Source organism: Gastrolobium bilobum, unplaced genomic scaffold (genome assembly GCF_033153095.1).
Source record: "Gastrolobium bilobum isolate Gb01-03AN ecotype WA unplaced genomic scaffold, APGP_CSIRO_Gbil_v1 utg54577, whole genome shotgun sequence".
NCBI lineage: Eukaryota > Viridiplantae > Streptophyta > Magnoliopsida > Fabales > Fabaceae > Gastrolobium > Gastrolobium bilobum.
The window spans coordinates 115,661-139,125 of record NW_026895439.1 but is presented as its reverse complement, the minus strand read 5'-3'; the positions used below and the strand labels follow the sequence as shown (position 1 = coordinate 139,125).

The following is a 23,465-nucleotide window of genomic DNA, read 5'->3' as shown; positions in this document are numbered from 1 at the left end:
TACAAGTATGTACAGTCAACTAGGTTGGATTTCATTGGCGCTCTCTACTCTTTGTAATTTGGCGCTGCGCGGCGGCTGCTTCTATTGCTATACTTGTCTTCTCTTCTCTTCTCCGTTAAGCTTTCACTATCATCAGGTACTCCACTCCACTTTCCTCTTTCCCCAAATTTCAAAATCCAAACTTTTTTCTACTTTATCCACAACGCAATAAATTAATTAATATGCTTCAATTTTTGGCTTTTTCTCCCCCTTAGATCTCTCTTTCTTTATTTTTGTTGTTGCTTATATCAAAATTTTCTTGTTATTTTCAAAGCCTTGTTTGTCCTTGTGCTGTTGTGGGCAGGTAAATTAGGGTTGCAGAGTTGGGTAAATTGTACCTGGTTTCAGTTCGATTTTAAACTCAATTTCGTTTTGACATATGCTATCATAGCTGAAACTGCTTATGGATTCTGAAGCTTGTGTGGATCTGTGCAAAGAATCTGAGGAGAAACAGGATGAGAGTATTGGTACAATTGAAGTCAACAATGATGTTCCTCCTAAGGCTAAGGTTGTAGAAGCCACTGATTGTCTAGTTCCTATAACTCCTGACTCTGGTAGAGAGAATGGTGATTTTCAATCTCCTCTCACACTCACTGTGGTCAGGAAACAACTGAAACTAGCCTGTATTGATTCTGAACGCAATGCCAGTGGCAGTGTTGATAATAATAACTGTAGCCCCCGAACACCCAAGGATGGTGTTTTTGACCCCTTTGCACATGGTCCTGATTACATGGCACGTGCACCCTACAGTAACAAGTGTCTTGATGAATCAAGGATCGGTGTTGCCCGGCAACTTAATTTTCATGTTGTTCAACAACAGAATCCTTTTCATGACGCAGAATCTCTTTCGGACAATGACATGTTTGAATCAGTATATGAGAATATTTTGCAAGTTATTGTTTCGAACCAAAGTGAGGAGGGTGTTTCTGTTCTAATGTCTAATGTAGAATGTGATTCAGTTGATTGTAAAACACCTCCTTCCCCTCCCCATTTCACTGGAATTGCAGATACTTGTCCCGGTGCACCCAGGAAACCGGCTTGTAAACCAAGGAACATTCAACCGGGGTTATGCAAAAAGCTTGAATTCTGACTCAACCTAAATGGAGCATGGTTTATGCATATATCTGGACTAGTTAAACATCACATTCATTCGTAAGTTTTGTGCTGCTAGTTTTAATGTTCATCATGTTCTATGTATCTCTAACAACTGCTTCTGATTCTGACCCAGCTGATAGATGTAGCAGCTATATTGTATAGTAAACTATTGATGTCAGTTTATTTTATAATGAATTATTCTCCTGTGTTACTCTACTCACATAAATATTTCTTTATCTTGTCGTTCTGCTTCAATTTTTATTGCAAGTACGTTTTTAAATCAAGTTACTAGATTAATTTTAATAACATACATTGACTGCTATGGTTCAAGCTTGAGTGTTACTTTATCGCTATCTTACTGGTCAAATCGGTTGTTTCAGATTGGGCTTTCTATCATGATGATTTGTTTGATTATTAGTATGAATGCTGAAATAGTTATTGACTATGGAATTTCATCCCTTTGTAATCCCAACTAATAGTCAGACTGATGCTTTACTTTCTTCTCTTGTTCTTTCGTCCGTCCTTCATTTAACACAATATCCAAAAAAGTGATGATCCATCTGGCAAGGATAATTGGTAACATAGGGTATGTTTTTCTACCCATCCTTCTGATGCTTGAGTCACATTGTTCGGGTATGTGAGTATGTGTTTCACCATTTTTTTCTTTTAATAGAAAAAGTATATACTTCTTTTGTCACTCAAGTTTTAGTGATTTTTAGAGTCAAGAAAATTGGCTGGTTCACTCCTTATTTTTGTGTAAAGAGTGTGGGTCTAGTGGCTAAACTCCTTGGAAAGAAGACGGTGTTTCTTATCTTAACTTCTTCAGACTTGAATCTTGAGCCAGCACATGAGAAATCCTTGTAAATGCGTCCTTAAAATTGCATGGACAGAAATTTAGTTCTAGTAGAGAAAAAAGCTGATGCAAGAATACTCTTTTCTTCTTTTTGTGCAAAATTATAAAAGATAGGCTAACAAAGAAAGTGTTGCTCCTTGTGACCGGAAAGTCACATATTCGAGTCGGAAAAATAGTCTCTATGCAAAAATGCAAAGGTAAGGCTGCGTACAAATAATGCTCACCTCTACCTTCGCAAGTCGGGGAACCTTGTGCACTGGGGTCTTCCCTTTTTCCCTTTCTCTGTCCCAGCTTACTTTCTAGTATGATTTTCGTGGTCGTAAGAGCTTGTATAAATGACAGTATTCCTAAAAAAAGTTGTTGATGTAAACCCGTAGCTAACCTAAATTCCTGCTGCTCATTGTATGCCTTGGATGTAGCTTCAATGGTAGACCAAGTGTGCTGATTGAAAAGATTGTTTCTGTCCAACCAAATCAGCCAAATTGTATATGTAGCGAACTCCATATAACCATGCTGGGCCATTCTTTTCTTTAGCTCATCTACTATGTCCCCCATTGTGTCATATTAGGATGCACCAAGGCATTAGCTCTTGACGTGAGAGGAGAGACACTTCAAGCAGCTTGAGCCTTGCTGCATGTAATAAAAACATGGATTGCAGAGACCATTCAAGGTGCTGCACCCACGGGAAAAGAGGCTCTGTTTAACAAGAAAGCTGTTATCCATGCTTGTTTCTGACTTGTATCAAAAGCAGGGAAGTCTTGTGGGTATAAAAAGTTCGAAAGTAATATCATATTCGGATGCCACAGTTGATCATCTCAGTTCTTTGTTTAATTCGCAAATAGCATGATCTTGTTCCACAGACAATGGAATGCAGAAAAAGGTTAAGCTGCTTGAGGAGTGGAGTTTTACATGACCCTTTCAGACATCTATAAATGATTATAAGGACAGAAAAATTCATGAACCTTGGAGAAGATAGGGTGAGTTCAAGCGCATTGATTCTGGCATAATGAAAGATTGGATCCCGGGAACCCTTGGGTCTCCAAAGGTATTTCTGCTAAATCCATTTCCTATTTTCCATCAGTACCGTAGTTCAAGAATCCTCCTACCTGCTAGAGTACTTCTCCAACCCCAACTTGGCTTTGGACTAGTTTTAGCCTTTAAGAATGAAGTATAAGGGAATAATTTCCCTTTCGTTAACCTTGCTAACAAACAACTAGTATCTTATGAGATTCTCCAACCACTTTTAGCGAAAAGAGGAAGCAAGATTAAAAGCTTGAAGTCATGGAAACCCTACCCTCCATTCCATTTTTTTGAACAGCATTTCTGCCATTTCATCCAACAAACACCTCTTTGGTTATCAACATCACCACCCCAAAACCTTCTCGTTTCTCTCTCCATATCCTCATACAAGCCATTTGTGAGAAGGATACAATTCATTGTGAACACAGGATTATTGGAAACAATTTATTGCACCGAATGTGTTGTCCCTCCAAATCGACGGTGTTATTTTTGTGTGGTATGTTCAGAATCCCAAAACATCATTAGGCCAGGCAGAATCCTCTCAATTCTTGATTGCTCGTGACATAAACCTTTAGCGTGCTAATAGTATTAGTTTCTATACTATGAGTGAAGTTCATCTGACTATGCTTTTTCTTAAGCCAAGCTTCCCGAATATTCAGCTCTTTATTTTTAATTTCTCAAGGCGAAAAGAGATGGTACAACTTAAACTAATAAGTATTTTGCTAGAGGGCCGGTCAATGGTGAATGCAAGATTCTGTCTTTTTTCAATGAAGAGGGTCCTCTTCCTCACGGCATTCCATGTTTGTTACATCAAAAGTGAAACTTCCACTATCGCTTTGCCAATTGCCATTTACCTAACGTAACAAAGTCTGCACACCTTAAATTTGTAACAAATTTCTCTGATACATTAGCATACAACTAATCGCCATAGGAGAAATACATGTACTACTTTTTCTCGGATATTCTGAGCTATATTCGCAGACTGGGGTAAAATGCTGACCCAACCACGAACTTCGTATCTGCTTCCTGCTGCCTTCATAAATTGGTCTAATTAATATTATAAATAAATAATTAAAATAAGAGCATGTTTCTAGAAAAAATAATTACTTCAATAGAAAATCCTCTCGAGAATTTGAAGAAAGAAAACGATTGTTTTCCATTAATAATCTAAATTAAACACACTAAATCCTCTTATCATTGCAGATTTGGCAACGATAATACCAACATTGATTTGGCAATTGGACACCACAACATGTTTCCTACGGATCCCAAGGAATGGAGATATAACCAGAATGATGGAAATCTTGACCAAATCCAATCTGTTGCAACAAGAGCTAGTTTCGAACGACTAAAGTTAGGGATGTGCATAGGTCGAACTGAATCGAATTTTTTGAAAAACCGAATCGAATTGATTTAAATGATTCGGTTCGCAAGTGGTTCGGTTCGGTTTGGAACCGGTTTCGGTCGACCCTCTTTTGAAAAGAAAAAAAATTAAAAATTTAAAAAATAAAGTTATTAAAATCAATTTGGTTCGGTTTAAAAACGGTTCGGTTCAGTTCGGAAATGGTTCAGTTCTTAAACTGGTTCTAAAAATCGGTTCGGTTCGGTTCATGAACTAGTTCTTTAAAAATCGGTTCGGTTCATGATCAGATTTTTAAAAACCGATTATTTTAAGGGCGGTTCGATTCATAGTTCAGTTCAGCTTTTTTGGTTATTTTGCACACCCCTAACTAGAGTAGAGTTCGCTCTACCTGCCAAGTGTTAAGAGAATGAAAGAAATTGGAACAGGAACCCTAAAGCATTTAAGCTTCTACAAGCGAATTTAGTTTTAGTGTTCAGCTTTGCGGTAGGTGTATGGTAAAGCTATAAGATATGCTCAGATGGATCAAAGCATAATAAGGGCTCAAGACATGAAGGGAGAAATAGAAGAAAGGGAAAAAGAAGTAGCATGGGACATTGGGATGTTTCTTTCTGCACAAGAGGCTCAAATTGCTTTATACATTGAACTATAAATACCAACACCTTAAAGCCTGAGTCAATTAGAATATGTTGGGTGAGCACCAATTCCTTAATTAAAGAATAAAAAAAAAATCATCGAATGAAAGGAATCTCCTGTAATTGCATAACAATTAACACAAATAGCAGAAACAAATAGAGGTTAGCTTAAAGAAGTAAGCATTATGGTTAAGTAATGAAAATGCAGATGATAATAACAAATAAATTCCCAGCAGCAGCAAGAGAGAGAGGAGAGGGGGATACAAATCGCAATTGCAAATGAAACAAAGTGAATTATGAGCACATTAATTAAAAATTAAAATAATACTTATATAGTCTATTACTCTAGACTTTAGGTTCACTCCTAAACTGAAAATGAATAATCAAAGTTTTGTCTTGTATTGGCACTCTTGGTTCCCAACCGTTCTATTGGAAATATTAACAGCAATATCACAAGATGTGGAGGTAACCACATGGACTTTGATAAAGCCTAAGATGCTGACTTTGCCAGAAAGTCTCACAAAAGTGTTGAGAGGCAATGTACCAGATGTGATATCAGAGTAAAGCTGGGAATTGGAGAGCAAACGGTTGGCCATGATGGTGAGGGTGAGGTTGAATCCCTTGGTCTCGCCGGCAGAAATCTCTCCGGCAGAAAGAGGGACTTCCCCTATCAGCTGCCCTCTGTAATTAAGTTCGGCAGTGCTGTCTGAGTACTTGAATCCCACCTTATTCGGGTTCTTCACTGAGAGATCCACGTCCAGGGTCACGTTTAAATCTACACTTAGTTTTGCTATATCCAAGCTCACGTGCAAGTCATCTAGTTTCACCGAGTCCACTGTGTTAACGGGATGCTTAGCTTTGAACACTGTCAATGCTAGTATCACTATCAGTAATACAATTGCAATCACAACACCTGTCACCGTCACGCACACTTTTCTCCCTTTACCAGATCCTGCTTTCATTCTGCTTTTTCCTTCTTATCAATCTGTATTCTCAAGCAAAAGGGTAGTTTCAGTTAAAACAGATACAGTGCGAATCATGATACACCTAGTACTGATATCATACCAAATATCTTACTTTGAGGCATAAAAATTTCTAATTTCGGCTTCTTATATGCATGTAATGGATGCTTGGAGGGTAAACGTAACAAGTTACTGTGTTGTCTCTTCAGTGATATGCCCAATTACTATATCAAATAAATATAGTGCAGTAGTTTATAATCATAATTTTTCTTTTCCTTTGTATTGATATCTCTAACAAATGCAAAAGCCATAACTTAATTTATGTACACATCTTTAATGAAAAGCCAGCCTGGGAAATTCCAAAGTTGACTGTGTAGTCCTGGAATAATGTCTGGATCTTCATTAACTCTAGTCCGCACGACTCGAAATTTTTTATACAACTAATATTTTTACGACACAAACCACACCTTTAAAAAGGATGCATAGTGGTTTAATATCAGTGAGGATTGCACAAAGGAGTTGGGTTTAAACTTTCAAGCCACTTACGACAGTTGAAAAGCAGCTATTATTGAGTAAACCTTGCTTCTAAACCAAAAGATGGATCCCAAATCCAAAAGAGAGAAAGAAAAGAACCGTTGAGGAAGAAGAGATAAATCATCATCAATAAAACCAAAATATAATCTAATAGCTAACCACTAGATATGTCAGAAAAGTAAGCTACAGGCAACATAAGCACATAGTAATGACTAAAATGCAGAGCATTTACCTAGTCAGGAGATGTAACGTGAGGAAGTTTAGTCACGTTTCTGACCCGATTGTACTTGAAATAAACATAACAGAGTATTATGTTAAAAGTTAAATGAAATCAGTTTAACCTTTATAGTTTTTATGTATATTAAAGAACACATTAGATTGTATAGGACTACCACCGGTCAATACTTATACTGGTATTACTTAAGTTTTCCAAGTGCATGATCACCAAGAGGAGCTGAAACTCCTGCCACCAATTTTTATTTTTACTTTTTGTAAAGAATCAATTCAATTCAAAAGTTTAAGCTGTTAAGCGAAGGTCCATCAATGATCTATATATTTCTCTAATATACCCTCGTAAGAGAGCTCATTTGGGCTTGAAAAATAGATGATGCATCAGCAGCCTAAGAAATTCCACAGGATCATTATTCTATAACAATTTTATTAGAAAACACAGAGGGAAGACCATCACTGAATACAAACAGGACCTCAAGTATCTATATCAATTGTGCAGAGCGCAGCAGCAGCAGATATTAACGACAGAAAGAGCTAACACTAATAATAAATTTGAGAAAGGAGGTCAATTAAAAGGCAGTAACATGATCTGTTTGAATATTGAACCCATAACGTTGTTGGCACTTGGCAGTGATATACCTGGGAATTGAATCTTGAAATTGAGGTTGTCTGATCAACCGCAAATTGAATCTGCTCCTCAAAGGTGAAATCTCTCTAAATGCAATCCTAATTCAAGTAACGATCAAGACTCATATTAAAGTATCTTAACTAAGACAAATAATTGAGAAACCCTAAACGCACGACGCACCTTCAACTGGGAATTGATGAGAGAGAAAGAGAGTGAAAATTTATGAATCACAAAGAAGAGAGACGGTTCAATGCACTGGATATGTATTGTTAATGCGAGTCGCACTCTTTAGTAGTCATAGTCAAAGAGTAAGGAGTACGTACATGGAATACCCAAAGATTTACTGCTATGGCCAGTATGGGTATGGGTTATTAAATGGGTTTACAATCTGTTTAATGGCTAATAACCAATAACTGCCATTTAAAGCAGAGTTTACGAGAAGAACGTTTGACATTGGAACATGTACTTCCGGCCTTTTTCTTTTTTTTTTTCTTATATTAAGTCAACCATTGATGGATATATTTAATAAATTTTTAAATATTGTTTAATACATAATTTAGTTTTCAATACATGTTTAAAATTCTTTAATAGCTTACCTTAATTATTATACCTTTCGAGATTTGGACCTTATTATATAGGAAAGTGATCATGTTATTTGATCACAATCACTTATTTAAAAATTATATATTTTTCTCTTTCTTATCTCATCATCAATGAATAATTGTGATCACATAATTTTTTTTTTACATGAGAAAATTCACGTTACTTTTATCTCGCAAAACACACAAATTCGATGTGACTAGTGATTGTAAGAAGAAAAAAAAAAATTGACGATGATAACAAGAAAAGGAAAAAAAAAAAAATGCCTATGAGAGGAGAGCACCAAAACTACCCAAACAATAAATTGTTTTATACCCATTTACTTAGCAAGTAAAGAACTGGAAGGGGGAAAAAATTGAGTTTAATTTCTATAAATAAGGTTTTATTTGATAAACTAAGATTTTAAAACTTTAGAGTCTCGACTTTACAAGAAGTTAACATTTCTTTCGCTTGAACTTTCTTTTTAAAAATATTAGTGCTTCACAGTTTTTGACTTCAGATATTTAACTTGTACAGGTGTCCATGGCTAAACAGAGATTGCTTGTGGGTATTGCTAAACGCGTTTTCTTTTATTGGCGCTGGAAAACAAGTGCATGTACTTGTTCGGCTGTTCCCCATTAGAGCTTTCCACGGCAAAGGTTGCGGTCTGTTCTAGCTGTTGAGTCGTTGACATATATATATTATTTAAATTTATTATATTAAATACTGTTCACATTAAGGTGAGTAAAAGTTAAAAGTTCATAAATTGTAGTTATGATAGCAGTTCTTTATGTAAAAAAAAAAAAAAAAACAATAGTATAGTTAAATTTATTTTATTTTTTTTAAAAAAGAAAGAAAAGAAATTAAACAAATTATCTAATAATATGGAAAAACGCTCCACGCCCTCCTTGTCCGTTTTATCCAATTATTGTTTCTTAATTATTGGATAAAAGATTGATTGCTTGGACTATGAAATGCATGTTCAACTTCAAGCAGAATATGATTAGGAGTATTAAACATGAATGCATTTAAGTTAAATGAGTAGCTTTACAATATAGGTAGACATTTAATGATTATCTATTATGTACAGCTAGGTTGCCTGCTTTAAGCTGAAGATTAGTTACATGGATAATCTGCAACTGGACAAAATGGCTTCAAAGTATACTGTGTTCCAGTTACGTGGTTTTTCCTCTCAATGGCTTGATAATCTGAAATGAACAGAGTAAAGTTTCATCGACGCACATGAGTGCACCCGCATTATTGAACTCTCCACAATAGTTTGGCGCCGAAAATATGGTAACTAGCTGCCTGTCTGCGAAGAATTGGTAGCCATCTTCAACAACCTACGTAAAAGGAAACAAGTTTAATTTAGTGTCGTAAAATGGAAAAGTGTTTTATTTTGTCAGCGTAAACAACTACTTCAACTTAAAAGTTTAAGCTGACGAATGAAGTTATATTAATAGATGGACAATACACAAATCTACCTACTTATTAGTTGTGCTAAGAAATTTCGTAAAACTTGATTAATTATCAATTAAATAAAGATAGTGAGAATTGCACTTGTAATACCGAAACTTAATGTCATGTAAAGAACCAATTAATTAAATTAATTAAGTCTCTTGAAATTTTTTGGGCTTGTACATGGTCCATTCTTAAAGTCCAATAAACTCTTTTACGAGGAAACGTATTAGAGTTATATAAAATAATTAACAATTAACAGAAAAATGTGTATGTAGTTACTGCATTATTTGTTTTACTTCCAAAATGATGTCGTTTTAGAATTTGAATATTAAAATTTTATAATTATAAAGACTATTATAATTCTGAAATAAATTAAAATTACAAAAACATTTTGATTTCTACCAAAAAAAATAATGTCCTTTTAAGCTTAAGGCAGTAACTGCTGCTGAAAAAATGAACCCAATAATTAATGGGTAAAGTGTGTATTATTTTAAAGGATGTAAATTTATGTCATTCTAAGAGAGAGAAAGAGATAGATAAAAGAAGAAAGAGAGTTGACAAAAAAAATAAAAGTGTGAGTCTCGTTTCTTCTTTGTGAGAGTAAAAGGATATAAGGATAAACATTTTTCCCATAATTAATATAACCTCTTAATCAAAAGAATGAAAAGACCTAACCTGATGAGCGCGGCATATAAGATCGAGATCGTGTTTCTTCAAGAACTCAGATACTTTATCGGGTCCGAAAGTGTAGGAAACACCCCTATCATTCTCACCCCACCCTCTGATTTCTCTGTCTGGATCAGCCCAAAGGAGGTCACATAAGAGGCCCTGGTCTGGCACATCCACTGGCCTCTCAATGGCTTTGATTTGATCCAAACTCTCCATATCAGGGGATAGGCCACCATGCATGCATAGGATTTTCTCATCAATCACTGCAGCTACAGGCAAACAGTTGAAGCAATCTGTGAATATCTTCCAGAGACGAACACTGAATCTGCGCTTGCACTCGTCATAAAAGCCATAAATTCTGTTAATAGATGCACATTCATGATTTCCTCGAAGAAGGAAAAAGTTTTCAGGGTATTTGATCTTGTAAGCAAGGAGGAGGCTTATTGTTTCAACACTCTGTTTTCCTCTGTCCACGTAGTCACCAAGGAATAGATAATTCGAATCAGGCGGAAACCCACCATACTCGAACAGTCGCAACAGGTCTGGATATTGCCCGTGTATGTCCCCTGAATCAAACCAAGTGTTAACGAACGACATGCAGTTTTTTTTTTTTCTTTTTTTTTTAATATAACGATGAGATTGAAGTTCAAATTTACAATTTTATACAAGACTTGCCCGATAGTGTCAATTCGGGTCAACACGACCCAACACGAAACAATCCGAGTACATTTAACCTAAATATGACATTTTTTTTACGAGTTGACATGACACGATACAAAAAACTCGCAAACTCATAATATATCTTTTATTAAGTGAGTTGACACGATACGACTCGAATAATGTAAATCCTAAATTATGTTTCTTAATATGTGGGTCAACATAACATGATAAGACACGAATAAACTATTTATTATTGGAGGTTATGGGTTTTGAGAGAGAAGATATTAGAGATACTGAAGTATTATACTAAGAGACATTAAGTTTGAAATGTTCAACAGTATTATCTCTAGCTTAAAAAACCCTAGAGATAATGCAATCTATTGGACTTTAGCTCATATAAGCCTAAATAATCATGCTTTCACCTATTGAACTTGTATGTAAATATATTATTGGGTTATATTATTAATATCTCCAACATTTACGACACGACACGAATAAATTATAAAAAAATTAATGCCGATCAATTTTGGGTTCACATATTGACATATGACATGACACAAATTTTTTTGGATCAATTTTTGTCAACCCAAATACTACACCAAAATAAAAACAAATTAACTTTTTCGGATCAATTTTTATCAATCCAAATACGACACGAAAATGAAAACGAATTGATCCGAACACTAAAATTTCATGTTAGGGTAGTGTCATACATTGCCACCCCTTTTGCCAGTACATAATGACTTTATAAGTTATGACAAGTTGTAAAAAAAGATGATGAAAATTGAAAGGTGATCATAATCTATATAATAAATATTTAGGTAGAGAAAAGAAAACAGATTATATATTGTTTGCATAGAGAGAATAAAGTTGGAAATACCACAAACGTGAATGGGAGCTTCCAATTCGAGTAGGATAGGCTGGCTGAGGAAGATTTCTTTTGCAGTGGTGCAAAGGTTGCGAATTTCTGATTCTACCAATTGAATCCGCTTGCCTCTGTTCTTTCTTGCTTCCAAAAGCCTCTCTATCAACCCATCCAATCCTTCCATTCCCCGATTCCTCTCTGATCTGATTTTTATCTCCTCTTATAAAATATTTTAAAAAATTAAAAATAATAATGTTATTCTATCGTTTGATTTCTCTTACCAAACTCGTGAGAGTAGATCACAGAATGCGAAGCCGGAGAGAGGCCAAAAAGGATTGTATTTTTATGGGTTAAGAGTGATATAGAAAGAAATGTTCCAAAAATATCGCAAATTTTGGGATATATTTGGGGTATGGTAAAGCTGATTTTGTTTTATCTATTTGACTTTTTTTCAATGGTTGAGAAGCTGAGGAATGGAAGGCAGAAGAGGCACCATGCCTCCTCCTCTAAAATTAGGAAAGAGGAGGAATCAGTTTCATGTATTTATTTAGTACTCTATCCTCAAAAGGAAAGGACCTGTGCAATTGAGTTATCATTGTTGAATGTGTTGGTTTGCTAATAAAGAAATCTCATTATGAGCACCACATCTGGATGAAATAAAATGAAAGCATTAGATAGACGTCAAGGTTGTCCTCGTCATGGTTCTTATTTTATCAATAGAAAAACAATATTCCTATTATTTTATTTTTCTATTATCATCTATTTGAAAAATATACTTATAATATTAAAATTATTTGTTTCTCTCTCTATGTCATCCGTCAGTCGATAAATATCTGAAGAGAGAGAAAAAAAATAATTATTCGAGAGAATATATAATTATAGAGGATGATACTGGAAAAATAGATAGTATGAATATCCTCCTTCTTTTTATTATTTAGTTTATAATTTTTATTAGTGGTACAAACATCAAATTTTATTTAATGGTAAAAAATTATTTAAAAATATATAAAAAGGGTATGTTGGAACACTTATTCATTTATGCCCATCCTAAAGGTTTATTTACTGAGCTTAATTCACATCATTAACAATAGATCACAGATTCACACATCAAAGTTACATAACTAATTTAAAATTTTAATTTTGATATAATACTATAATGATGTGTTATCAAATTATTTAATAAGTTTAAAATTTATATATTTATTAATAAAGTCAAACTTAATAGATAAAATTTTAATACAAAATCAAATAAATACTAAAATAATTGTATTATAACAGTGTATCAAAATTAAGCTCTAAATTAGAAGTACCACTAAGAAAACAATACTATATCATTGAGGACATAAAAAAGAAAAAAGACTAAAAAATTTATTTATAAAAAGAAGCTATATTTCCTTAAAAAAACATAAAAAGTCTCAATGAGAATCTCTTTTATCTCTCCCTTCTTCTCTAATCTCTATCTCTCGCGCTTTTATATCACCTTTTTTCTCCTTCTTCTCTCCTATTATCTCCTGCTACTTTTTTTTTCTTTTTTTTTTTTTGGTATCCTTTTATCTCCTGCTCCTTATCCATAGGTTAGGTGGTTGTCTAATCCAATATCTCGTTATGAAAACTTCTAAGTTCTAACACCAATTATTAAGTCATAGCAATTTATTAGTTGTAATGCTTTTATTATTAATTTATTATATATCAAATGTAAATTTTATTTTATTATTATATAACAATTTGAACCATTTTTCTATTCAACTACTATAATATATCTCAACAAATATACGAAACAAAAATTCTAATAAAATTATTTAAGAATATAAATTTTTTAAAAATGAGTTTAAAACATTTTAAGACATATTTTCTAACAAAATTTTAGAAAAATTACATTTTTAAACAATTTCATTAGGATTTGGATTTCTTGATTTTGTTAAGATGTATTGTAGTTGTTCAATAGAAAAATAGTTAATTTTTTGTAAAATAATATGACAAAATTTACATTTAATATATAATAAATATAATATCCAGAGCATTACAACTAATAAATTGTTGTGGTTTAGCAGTTGATGTCAAAAATTAATGAACGTTGCGGGAAGGGCAAGAAATTCAACGCTCCCACAGAAAAATAATTTCCCACGCATACTAAAATAGAAAATTGAGAATTTTAAAACCCTAATGGAGCAATCAGTAAGCATCCTTGAAATATAAACATGATTTAAATGGACTTTTGTTCTATAATCCGCCCGTGGTAACGCCACCACAATTTCGGACATTCGTATTTCCCTTCCAATGTATTCAATTTTTCTTAAACGTAGGATCCTCCTCGTTACCTAACTCCTCATAACTCTCTTTTTCACTTCCTTCCTCATATTTTTCATCAAAACTTTCCGTCAATGCTTCACTCTCATACTCCTTGCTAGAAGCTTCCTCATCATCACTTCATTTGATACGACTTCTGCACCATAGTGACTTCTAACGATGTTTCTACTGAGTTATAATGCGAAACTGGACCCGAGACTCCATTGAAAAACTCCGTTCTCCACTCCTGACCTTATCCTCCTAGCCTATATGCACTACTAACGCATGATCTTCAGCTAAATATTAATTTAGGACTTAAGCTAGATGCATACAGGCTTGGGGTTTGCAAGCTGTGGTTCAAACTTCCAATGTAAAAAATCAAATATCACTTGTTGTTAAATATGAAAATATGTTTTACTATATGATATGCAACATGATATGAAAAAGCAAAATTTTGAAAATGCTTTTAAAAAGTGAGAGACAAGCGATGCTATTCATAAAAAAAGTGTTCCACATGTTCATTGTACCCAATTAGAGATAACTATTATTTACCAGATTCAACCTGTCAACATATATAGCAGGTTTTGTTCTTAGTCTGCTACCCTCCCTGTTCAATGTGAAAAGCTGATTTTTTCATTTTATATAAAAAAGAGTTTAGTTAGTAATATATTCACTCGTCAAATTTGTCTAGAATTTGATATTATATTCATTGATTATCTAATTTTCTTTTTATAATCATTAAAAATCTGTATAGAATGTCATATCAGAATTCAGGATAAGAGTATTTAAGTTTGATTTGTTGGTTAAGAAAAAAAGTCAATAATAGTTATCAATTATTAGTTGGGACCAAATGCTAAAAATAAATAACACATTAATTAATTTACTGTTTCTGCTAAATAAAAATTAAATGAGAAAATAAAATTCTGAAAAAATCAAAGAAAGTACAATTATAACACCAGAAGGCATGAAGATAAACAATAAAAAATTGATCTTACAAACAAAATATAGAGTCTTAAAGCTAGTTCTTTATTGAAATAAAATGTGCATTAGACCACCGTTACCGAAAACAAAAAAATTGACATTCCAACCAAAAAACTGACAAATTTTTTTGTAATTTTATTAAGTTCTGCTTGACAGATATTTTTGTATTCTTAACGTGATATCCAACCAAAATTGGCATTACCATTTCATAATAATAATATAAATTTTTGCCCGTCATATAACTTCCTGAATCCGCAACTGAAGGGCATCAAAAGTTCATGAAAATGTAAGGGATCTATTAATCTCATGTTGCATGAGATAATTATCTCATGCAACAGAGATAAAATTGTGGGGTCCACTACTTTTTCAAAAAAAGAAAAAATAATGGACCCCATTATTTTGCCTCTGTTGCATGAGATAATTATCTCATGCAACATAAGATAATTATTTCCCAAAATGTAATCATTGTAAAAAAACTAACAGATAATACTTCTCTCATTTAACATGAGAGAAGTTTTTTTTCCTACACTAACAAGAAATGTAGAGCCCACAAGTTAAAGAAAAATAAAAAAGAAAAAAAATTGCAGGCACGTCTTTTTATGTCTCACTGAGATGAGATAATTATCTTTGGAGAAAACTATTTCCCAAAACTATATATGAATAAACAATGGTTTGCCTCGCATCAATGAAAAAAAGAAGGGGATATCAACGTCCCCCATCAACATTTAAGAATACGCGAAACAACCACGCACAGTATTCAGGCGTAACAACGGTCCATAACTCAAGCATGATTTAGAGACGGCCTTGGAAGTTCATACGGGCAATCACAAATTAACCCTGTCCAAGTATTATTCAGGACAATTAAATAAAGTTGAAAGGAAACTCACTCAAAATCGCATTAATTATAGTTATCATCCTCTGTCAACCGCAGACTTAAGAGTTATAAAGAACAAAACCCACCGAACAAGTGGAAGGATGAAAGTTTTTAATTATTTGGAGGCTGACAACCTGCACTGCATTTCTGTAAATTATAATCCATTTATGTTGCCCTAGTTATCAACTACTTCTATGAGAGTTGGCTCATAGTCGCTGGGAGCCTCAAATCCATGAAGATTCATCACAGTTGCAGCAACGTTAGCCAGTCCACCAGTGGGAACATCATTTCTGAACCTGACACCAGGCGACAATCCAGGACCTCCAATTGCAAGTGGCACCTTAACACAGGGAAACGTAGAGATTAGAACTAAAACAATTACGCAAGTATACGCTAAGAATAGCGCTCACATTAGGATCTTTATCTTTACTGCTTGGCTAAAGGCCACCTTTTTACATGCTTTTGTAAAAATAAGTCAATATTTAGGCACTTGCCCAATTTAGTTAACAACGAATCTCTGTTACAATAACTAATAATGGTTTACTAGAGCTCCCACGAGTCATCCATAACTCATTGAAAGCGGAGAAGATTGTAAATATAAAAAAAAAAAGTAAAATTCATATCAATGAATAACTAGAATTTCTATAACTTACAGGCTCAAGAGTGTGAGAAGTAAGAATCTGGATATTTCCATTCTTGTCAAGAGAAGGATTTCCAGATTTATCCCTCTTCACCATGTCCTCTGCATTTCCGTGGTCAGCAGTTACAACAAAAATTCCACCCACTTGCTCTATTGCATCAAGGATCATCTGTAATTACACACACATTAATTAATACAATGAGTAACTATCTAGCTTTCACCTCTCTTTTAGTATATCACTTTTTTTTGCAGTAATAAATAATGGGCAATGCTTTTCTCCTGTTACAGAAGAAAGCATTACCTCATGTTGTGAGGCATCAAAATTTCAGTCCTTATTATTATTATTTTTTAAAAAGTGGGACCCACAATTTGTTATCTCTGCCGGAAATGGGAAACTTCTCCTGCAACAGGAGAAGTTATTATGCCATAAATAATAGCACATAAACTAAATGCAAGGACTAGAGACTTTCAAAGGATATATCACCAGCATTCAAAAGACATTTGATCTTGTCCACTCCATAAGAAAAGAAAATTTACTATAAAGCTATTTCATAAGAATTAACCAAATTAAACAAAAACTTAATTAAAAAAACCTAACCCTAAATGCTAACTTTTACTATGAAAAGATGAAAATACAGTAAGACAGCAAAACATTCTTGGATTTCCATTGTAACTGTAGCAAACATGGAAAAATAATAGATAAAAAGCATTCATGTTTCTCCTATTATATCTTTCATTGCCAAGAAATATGCCAAAACATGGCAACAGTGGATTAAGAATGGATCAAGATCCTAAAATTTTGGTTCTTCTTCTGAGATAGAGTGATGGACACAACACATTCTAGGGTTCACTGTTGTGTGTGTGTGATTCTAGGGTTCACTGTTGTGTGTGTGTGCCCCTATCCCCCCAAAATGGCAAATGACCTTTAGGAGCTAAAATGAGAGGATCCAAAATCCTGCAAAAACAAATAGTACTATCTTGCAAATATTATTCTTGTACAAATTCTATCCGTTGGATCATGCATGTATGGTCAAGATTAGAACATAAAGCAATGTGACTTTTAAACGGGTCATGTGAATTTTAAATAACATCTCTTAAAAATTCCCGAGATTGAATACTCAATATTAACTCCTCTCTCCTCTCACAATAAAATAATGCTCTCACTTGATATGGACTAATACTCACATTTATTTCCAAATTTAAGCAGATTTTAACATCTACAACTTTTTTCTTCTTTTGTTTTCAATAATAAGTTAATCACTGTTACACTACTTAAAATACATAAAATACAAAACCTAAATAAGGACAACAAAAAAGTTCCAACATGTTTGAAAACTAAAAGTTCATACCTTCACAGCCTCATCAGCTGCCTTGCAAGCCACAACTGTTGCTTCAATGTCACCTGTATGCCCCACCATGTCACTATTTGGTAGGTTGACACGTACCTAAGCAGCAGACAAAATAAAAAGGTAAGTGAAAGTTCATTTGATTTGAACCATGATTCTCAAAATCCCCCATTTAATTACCTGATCAAATTTCCTGCTAAGAATTGCATCTCTTGCCTTTTCAGCAATTTCAAGTGCCTTCATTTTTGGTTTGACATTGAACGTAATCCCACTGTCACTAGGAATTTCCACATATTCCTCCATTTCTGGGTTAAAATACCCAGAGCGGTTTCCATTCCAGAAGAATGTGACATGACCAAATTTAACAGTCTCACTGTTGAAGAAGAAATTCATAAATGCAATTATGATGCTATCATTTAAACAGCAAACAAGTTCTAGACATTGAAGAGCATGCAAAGTAAATACTGTCACACAAACCCTAAGTCCAGGAGCCAGAATGGTAGTTTAATTTAACAGGTATGATTTTGGGAGGGACGATTGGCACTCCTATTTGTCTATTTCCATTCCCCTCTATTGTTATCTGTCCAAACTCAGCATTGTAAATTATAAAGATTAGTTAATTCAATAAATCTTTTTAAAATCTTATAGACTTCTAATTATCCCAATTCCTCCTGCGGTCCTGCCTCTACGGTATGTTTTTTCAGTCTGTTTCTTCCCCCTATAAAACACACTAAGCTCTTTTTCTTATCAATAATAAGACAATGAAAAAATAAACCAAGGGAAAAACTAGTATCTGGTTAAAACCTGTTTATAGAGAGCATAGAAGATGGAGGCTAAATTAAATTCATATATTCACATGATTTCTTCTTCAGACCCCTGGGTTTATAATTCTGTGATAAATTTAGGTTAAAAGGAAATATATATTTGTAAAGAACCAATTCAACCCAAAAGCTTAAGCTGCTGGGTAAGGTTACATTAATGGTTATATATATATATATATATATATATATATATATATATATATATATATCGCTAACACCCCCTCACGCGCGAGTCTATTGGGCTTGAAAGTTGGACAGTGCACAGGTCCACCTACCTGTGCTAAGAAACTCCACAAGATTTAATTAATTTGTAATTAAATGGGGGGCGATGAGGATCGAACACGTGACACCGAGGTTCTGATACCATGTAAAGAACCAATTCAACCCAAAAGCTTAAGCTATTGGATGAGGTTACATTAATGGTTATAAATATCTCCAACAATATTGTAATTGCTTTTTTCATTTTAATCAGATCTAGCTTGTAACAAGTAATGACTATGATCTGATGAACTCAAAATAACAACATTAAAGAAAAAATGGCAATGAAAGCAAGGAGTTCAGAAACATAAAAAGTAGTTTGTTTTAAAAGTTAACTTATCACAATAGTCAATAATTAGAAATTTTCTTATAAATATGAAGTTTGACTAGCATCGAGAAAACAAGAACCATTATTTCATTAAAGATATTATAGAAAAGTCAAATAAGAAGTTAGATAAGAGTAGCAATAGACGTACCCTTAATTTATAACCCCCCGCCCCCCACAAAACACACACACACACTTTTCCATCACATAGGGCTAATAAAAGGGAATGGCTTTTCATGCATTACATAGTAGTTACAAAAATTCACCAACAATAGTAAAATGACCATTCAGGAAGACTGAGGATTAGCATGAAATTACATAATAGAAATCCTACTAAAAATTACAGTAGAGATGACTCACCTGCAAGCAAAAGTCCGAATACCATTATACACTAAATATTCGCCAGATGTCCTATCAATCTCTGGTGGAGAAACAAGGTAATGACTTGGAAGCTTCAATTCACCATCATATTCAAGCATTCCTGCATAGTGGATCTTTGGGTAGCGAACTCTGTCAAATTTGTCAAAATTTTCATATTCCAGAGCTTTAGCAAGCATAACCATACGATCTGCCCGGAAATTCAATGTAACAACAGCATCCCCATCAACTATGGGGCCAACAGACTTCCCATTATCATCAACGATTACAAAAGGAGGCAGATACTGGTCATTCGCTTTTGGTTCAGCCCTCAGTTTCTTGACAGCTTCAAGAGCACTTGTAAACTTATGAGGGGCTTCGCCAAGAACTTGAGCATCCCACCCTCGTTTAACAACACTCCAGTCATTCTGCAGTTAGTTTTTAAATCATTTTGATCATCACATATACCAGAATAAAAAAGCACAAATATTTTCAAGTGAAAGCATATTTCCTATACAATAATATAAATCTGAAAATACAAAGCTACTCACAAGACATAATTTCAATAACAAACTTATGTTTTCACACCACAAAGGCTAGTGGGAAAAGGCTTTTGTTATTGATGCTGTTGTATAATTGCTATTAACCCACCCATCCCACCTTTTAAGAACCTGTAGCTGTCGTATATACAAACAGGGAGATGAAAGTGGAAAACAAGATTTTTTTTTTTGAAAACATTTTCTTTTTCAAAAAGAAGAGAGATAAAGGAAAGGCTTTAGCTGCTACTTATGCATCAAAATTAAAACTAAAATATAGAAATAGGAGCAGTGAAAGATTTCTGACTTATGTAAAATGTAGGTCATTTCCAAGCCATTGATATGTAAATACCTCATAGCGGTCCATTGTGACATACATTCGACCTCCACCGGATGCTATCCTTGCATCGATGCCTTTCTCACGCAATTTTGCAAGATCATTTTCAAGAATTTCAACAAATCCCACACTTGAACCATCTAAAACATCACGGCCATCAGTAAGAATATGGACACGAATTCTTTTACCACCATGCTCACTAACCCCTTTAAGCAACAGCTGTATAAAAGCAGCTAATTAGAATGAATCAATTTGAAAGGCATGAAGGTACAAAAGTTCCAAACCAAAATACTTGCCTGCAACTGATCAAGTCTGGAGTGGACTCCGCCATCACTCAGTAACCCGATGAGATGCAATGTGCCAGTTTCAAAACATTCCTTTATGTACTTGAAACCTTCTCCTTCAAAAATTTTTCCAGAGGCAAGAGCAAGGTCTACAAGCTTTGCACTACAATCAGAAATCAAGAGACCTCAATCCTCAGGCGTTCAAGGAATATATTTAAAGCAAGAAAATGAAAATCAAATACAAAAGACCAAATAGTACAGTTATCAGGGAACCGTATTTGAAGATAGTTAGTGTGCACCACGCAATGGTAAATACTAAATTCCGATTCCAGTGTCGAAATTTATTAAAATTAGGATTAGAATATATTGTCCACCCAGAAATAGGAATACAAAGCCCGTGGGAAAAGTGAAAAGTGAAATACAACAAGACAAAGAAAGGCGCTGTTAATTATTGTATTGGATCCTAGAACTCAAACTAAACTAGGAAAGAGTAAAAGCGATTAGATTATATCAAAAGACTAGTTAATAAGAATTTTTGAAAGTGGAGACATATCATGAAATGAAACCTATAAGATAAATCATCATACTGTATCCTAAACCAAAAAGTTGAATCAGATACTACAAAATATGTAATTGGTTTATGATAAATGGCAATAGAGATGACAAGCTAAGTTTTACTTACCCCTGAGCAAATATACGGCCAGCACCAAGTGCATTGTGACCAACTTCACTATTGCCCATGTCATCTTCTGTTGGAAGGCCTACTGCCTTACCATGAGCCCTAACCAATCTCCATTTGTCAGGGGCACCCTATATATCAAAACAAACAATTACGAGGAATTCCAGTTCATTTTTTCTGCCCAAAAACGATGAGTGGAAATTAAAATATTTTTGTAATTATAATTTATTGAAAAGTTATAATAATGTTTATTATTATAATTTTGGAAAGTGATTCTCATTTTAAATGACAGAAAATTATGTCATTTTAAAAGAGATACAGACATAGAAAATTTGAATTTTAAATTAAAAAAAAACCACTCACTTTCTTTCTGTGGATTGTGATTTTCGTTTTTCTGTGTCTATCTCTGTCCTAAAATGAGATAACTTATGTCATTTAAAATGACAAACACCAAACCTTATAATTTTTTAATTTTTCATCAGGTAGTTTATCATTTATTTTGGAAATGGACGAATAAAAATAATTTATCGGCATTCTTCACTGTACAAACAACATAGAGCCTAAATTAAAAGGCGGAATCAGGAACCAGAAAGCTAAATCTAACAATGAATCTATATGGATGGTGAGTGTAGTGAAGTTAGAAAGGTGAAAATCGTGTAAAAATAGATCTATAAAAAAGAAAATTAAAAAAAAAAAAAAAAAAGTTAGATCGATCCAAATCGAAAAAGAGTAGGGTATGTACGTTCTTAAGGGAGTCCATGACGGGTGTCTCAGCGACATGGATGCAGTTGTACTGATTGGGTTTAGCCTCGCCCCAACCGTCCAAGACCACAACCGCCACCTGTTTACCCTTTGGAAGCTTTGGATGATCCGCTAATTTCCATGAGGTACCCATCTTCTTAACTCTGTAAATTTCTTCAGATTCGCAACAAATCTAAATTATTATTACAAGGTTAACACTTATAAACAAATATCACATAACACTTGATGGATAGTATACTTAAAAAACATTGGATACCTCTCTCGGTGGCGGAACGACGCAAACTATTCGCGACAACAAACACCACTGTAATGCTACAACAACCTAACCCCTACACACTCTGTTTAAATAAATATGCTAGTGGCTCTCTATTTTCTTTTTTTCTTTTTTCTTTTTCTTTTTTTAACTTTGGTATATGCCACTCTGGATTCCGAGCACAAAGCCACACACACCCACAGTAATAATAAGGGCTGCTCCAAAGTCCGAACACATCAAATTTTTTAGCCCCCTGATTTTACCTGGTATAGGCCATTACCGTGTACTTTATTGTAGCGTATAGCTTGCGCGAAAAACACCACGATGCACGCACGCCTCCAATGTTTTTTGCTCCCCTAACCTGTTTTCTTTCAACAACAAAAAAAACAAAAAAAACTCCTTCCTATTCGGTTTCTTGTGTTTTCTCTTTTTCCTTTTTGTTTCTTTATGTTCCCTTCCATATATTCTATCCACCTCTTATTTATCAAGTGTGTCTTAATATTAAATTTTTGGTAGGGGTGTCTCTGGTGATATGACATAAAAATTGATGTTCAATGTAACAATTTTGTGTGAAGTTGTGTGTTATCTCGTGTCAACAAGAATTTGATCCATATTTATTTTCTAATTTTGACCTAATTTTTAAATTTTTTTATCAATTATTTATTTTGACTCATAATTTTTTATTTTTATTTTTTATAACAATTTTGACTCATAATTTACGTGTCACAAATGTCGTATATTCATAACACTCAAAATTTATGGATCGTGTCTGGGTCAAAGATTTTGACACCAATAAAAATTAGTATCGTGTTCATATTGCGTGTATCTGTATCGTTTCAAATTTGTGTCGTATCGTGCCATGTAGGGGTGTTCATCAACCGATTCAAACCGCAGTGACCAAATCAAAAAAACCGATAACCGAAAAACTGAAAAGCAAAAAATCGAAAACCGAAAAAAATTCACAAATTTTAATTGGATTTGATCAGCTTTCGAATTGGATCGGTTTTCGGATTGGTTGATGAAAACCGATCCAATCCAAATCGATCCAATATATTAATTCTCCTCTACCTACTTGGACATTTCCCCAATTATAGCCAAAAAAATTCCAAACCCAAGAAAAAATCTAGCCACATCC

The 23,465-nt window shown here is 33.9% G+C and overlaps 4 protein-coding genes across 6 annotated transcripts; 1 reads left to right on the top strand and 3 right to left on the bottom strand.

The window, feature by feature from the left end:
- On the top strand, positions 1-1,338 carry LOC133311460 (uncharacterized). Its single transcript, XM_061512517.1, has 2 exons — positions 1-136; positions 344-1,338. The coding sequence occupies exon 2, from the start codon at positions 443-445 to the stop codon at positions 1,127-1,129; it is 687 nt and encodes a 228-aa protein (XP_061368501.1). The 5' UTR covers positions 1-136; positions 344-442; the 3' UTR covers positions 1,130-1,338.
- Positions 1,339-5,194: 3,856 nt separating this feature from the next.
- Positions 5,195-7,626, bottom strand: LOC133311432 (uncharacterized). Of its 2 annotated transcripts, XM_061512489.1 has the most exons (3): positions 7,538-7,626; positions 7,369-7,455; positions 5,195-5,987 (listed from the first exon to the last, which is right to left on the bottom strand). In XM_061512489.1, the coding sequence occupies exon 3, from the start codon at positions 5,962-5,964 to the stop codon at positions 5,386-5,388; it is 579 nt and encodes a 192-aa protein (XP_061368473.1). In that variant the 5' UTR covers positions 5,965-5,987; positions 7,369-7,455; positions 7,538-7,626; the 3' UTR covers positions 5,195-5,385. The 2 variants fall into 2 exon arrangements, with proteins under 2 accessions (XP_061368473.1, XP_061368477.1); XM_061512493.1 differs by lacking the exon at positions 7,538-7,626 and having other exon boundaries at positions 7,369-7,520.
- Positions 7,627-8,948: 1,322 nt separating this feature from the next.
- LOC133311423 (serine/threonine-protein phosphatase PP1-like) lies at positions 8,949-12,143 on the bottom strand. The gene is made up of 4 exons (XM_061512478.1): positions 11,873-12,143; positions 11,607-11,794; positions 10,073-10,632; positions 8,949-9,279 (listed from the first exon to the last, which is right to left on the bottom strand). The coding sequence occupies exons 2-4, from the start codon at positions 11,773-11,775 to the stop codon at positions 9,112-9,114; spliced, it is 897 nt and encodes a 298-aa protein (XP_061368462.1). The 5' UTR covers positions 11,776-11,794; positions 11,873-12,143; the 3' UTR covers positions 8,949-9,111.
- Positions 12,144-15,724: 3,581 nt separating this feature from the next.
- Positions 15,725-22,617, bottom strand: LOC133311364 (2,3-bisphosphoglycerate-independent phosphoglycerate mutase). 2 transcript variants are annotated; one of them, XM_061512411.1, is made up of 10 exons: positions 22,334-22,617; positions 22,058-22,249; positions 21,319-21,446; positions 20,649-20,799; positions 20,368-20,571; positions 19,483-19,907; positions 17,899-18,091; positions 17,722-17,817; positions 16,386-16,541; positions 15,725-16,072 (listed from the first exon to the last, which is right to left on the bottom strand). In XM_061512411.1, exons 2-10 carry the CDS (start codon positions 22,208-22,210, stop codon positions 15,908-15,910), a joined length of 1,671 nt encoding a protein of 556 aa, XP_061368395.1. In that variant the 5' UTR covers positions 22,211-22,249; positions 22,334-22,617; the 3' UTR covers positions 15,725-15,907. The 2 variants fall into 2 exon arrangements, with proteins under 2 accessions (XP_061368395.1, XP_061368391.1); XM_061512407.1 differs by having other exon boundaries at positions 22,058-22,230; positions 22,334-22,616.
- Positions 22,618-23,465: the final 848 nt, after the last annotated feature.

What these genes read in the sequence shown, in the direction of transcription:
- LOC133311460 (XM_061512517.1), top strand. Translation starts at nt 443, where the DNA reads ATGGATTCTGAAGCTTGTGTGGATCTGTGCAAAGAATCTGAGGAGAAA.
- LOC133311364 (XM_061512411.1), bottom strand. Translation starts at nt 22,210, where the DNA reads ATGGGTACCTCATGGAAATTAGCGGATCATCCAAAGCTTCCAAAGGGT. An exon ending in GGCCGTATATTTGCTCAGGG is followed by an intron (nt 20,800 to 21,318) that starts GTAAGTAAAACT and finishes TTCTGATTGTAG; the next exon opens with TGCAAAGCTTGTAGACCTTG. An exon ending in CCAGACTTGATCAGTTGCAG is followed by an intron (nt 20,572 to 20,648) that starts GCAAGTATTTTG and finishes GCTTTTATACAG; the next exon opens with CTGTTGCTTAAAGGGGTTAG.
- LOC133311432 (XM_061512489.1), bottom strand. Translation starts at nt 5,964, where the DNA reads ATGAAAGCAGGATCTGGTAAAGGGAGAAAAGTGTGCGTGACGGTGACA.
- LOC133311423 (XM_061512478.1), bottom strand. Translation starts at nt 11,775, where the DNA reads ATGGAAGGATTGGATGGGTTGATAGAGAGGCTTTTGGAAGCAAGAAAG. An exon ending in AGCTCCCATTCACGTTTGTG is followed by an intron (nt 10,633 to 11,606) that starts GTATTTCCAACT and finishes GGTTTGATTCAG; the next exon opens with GGGACATACACGGGCAATAT. An exon ending in TTATATGCCGCGCTCATCAG is followed by an intron (nt 9,280 to 10,072) that starts GTTAGGTCTTTT and finishes CCTTTTACGTAG; the next exon opens with GTTGTTGAAGATGGCTACCA.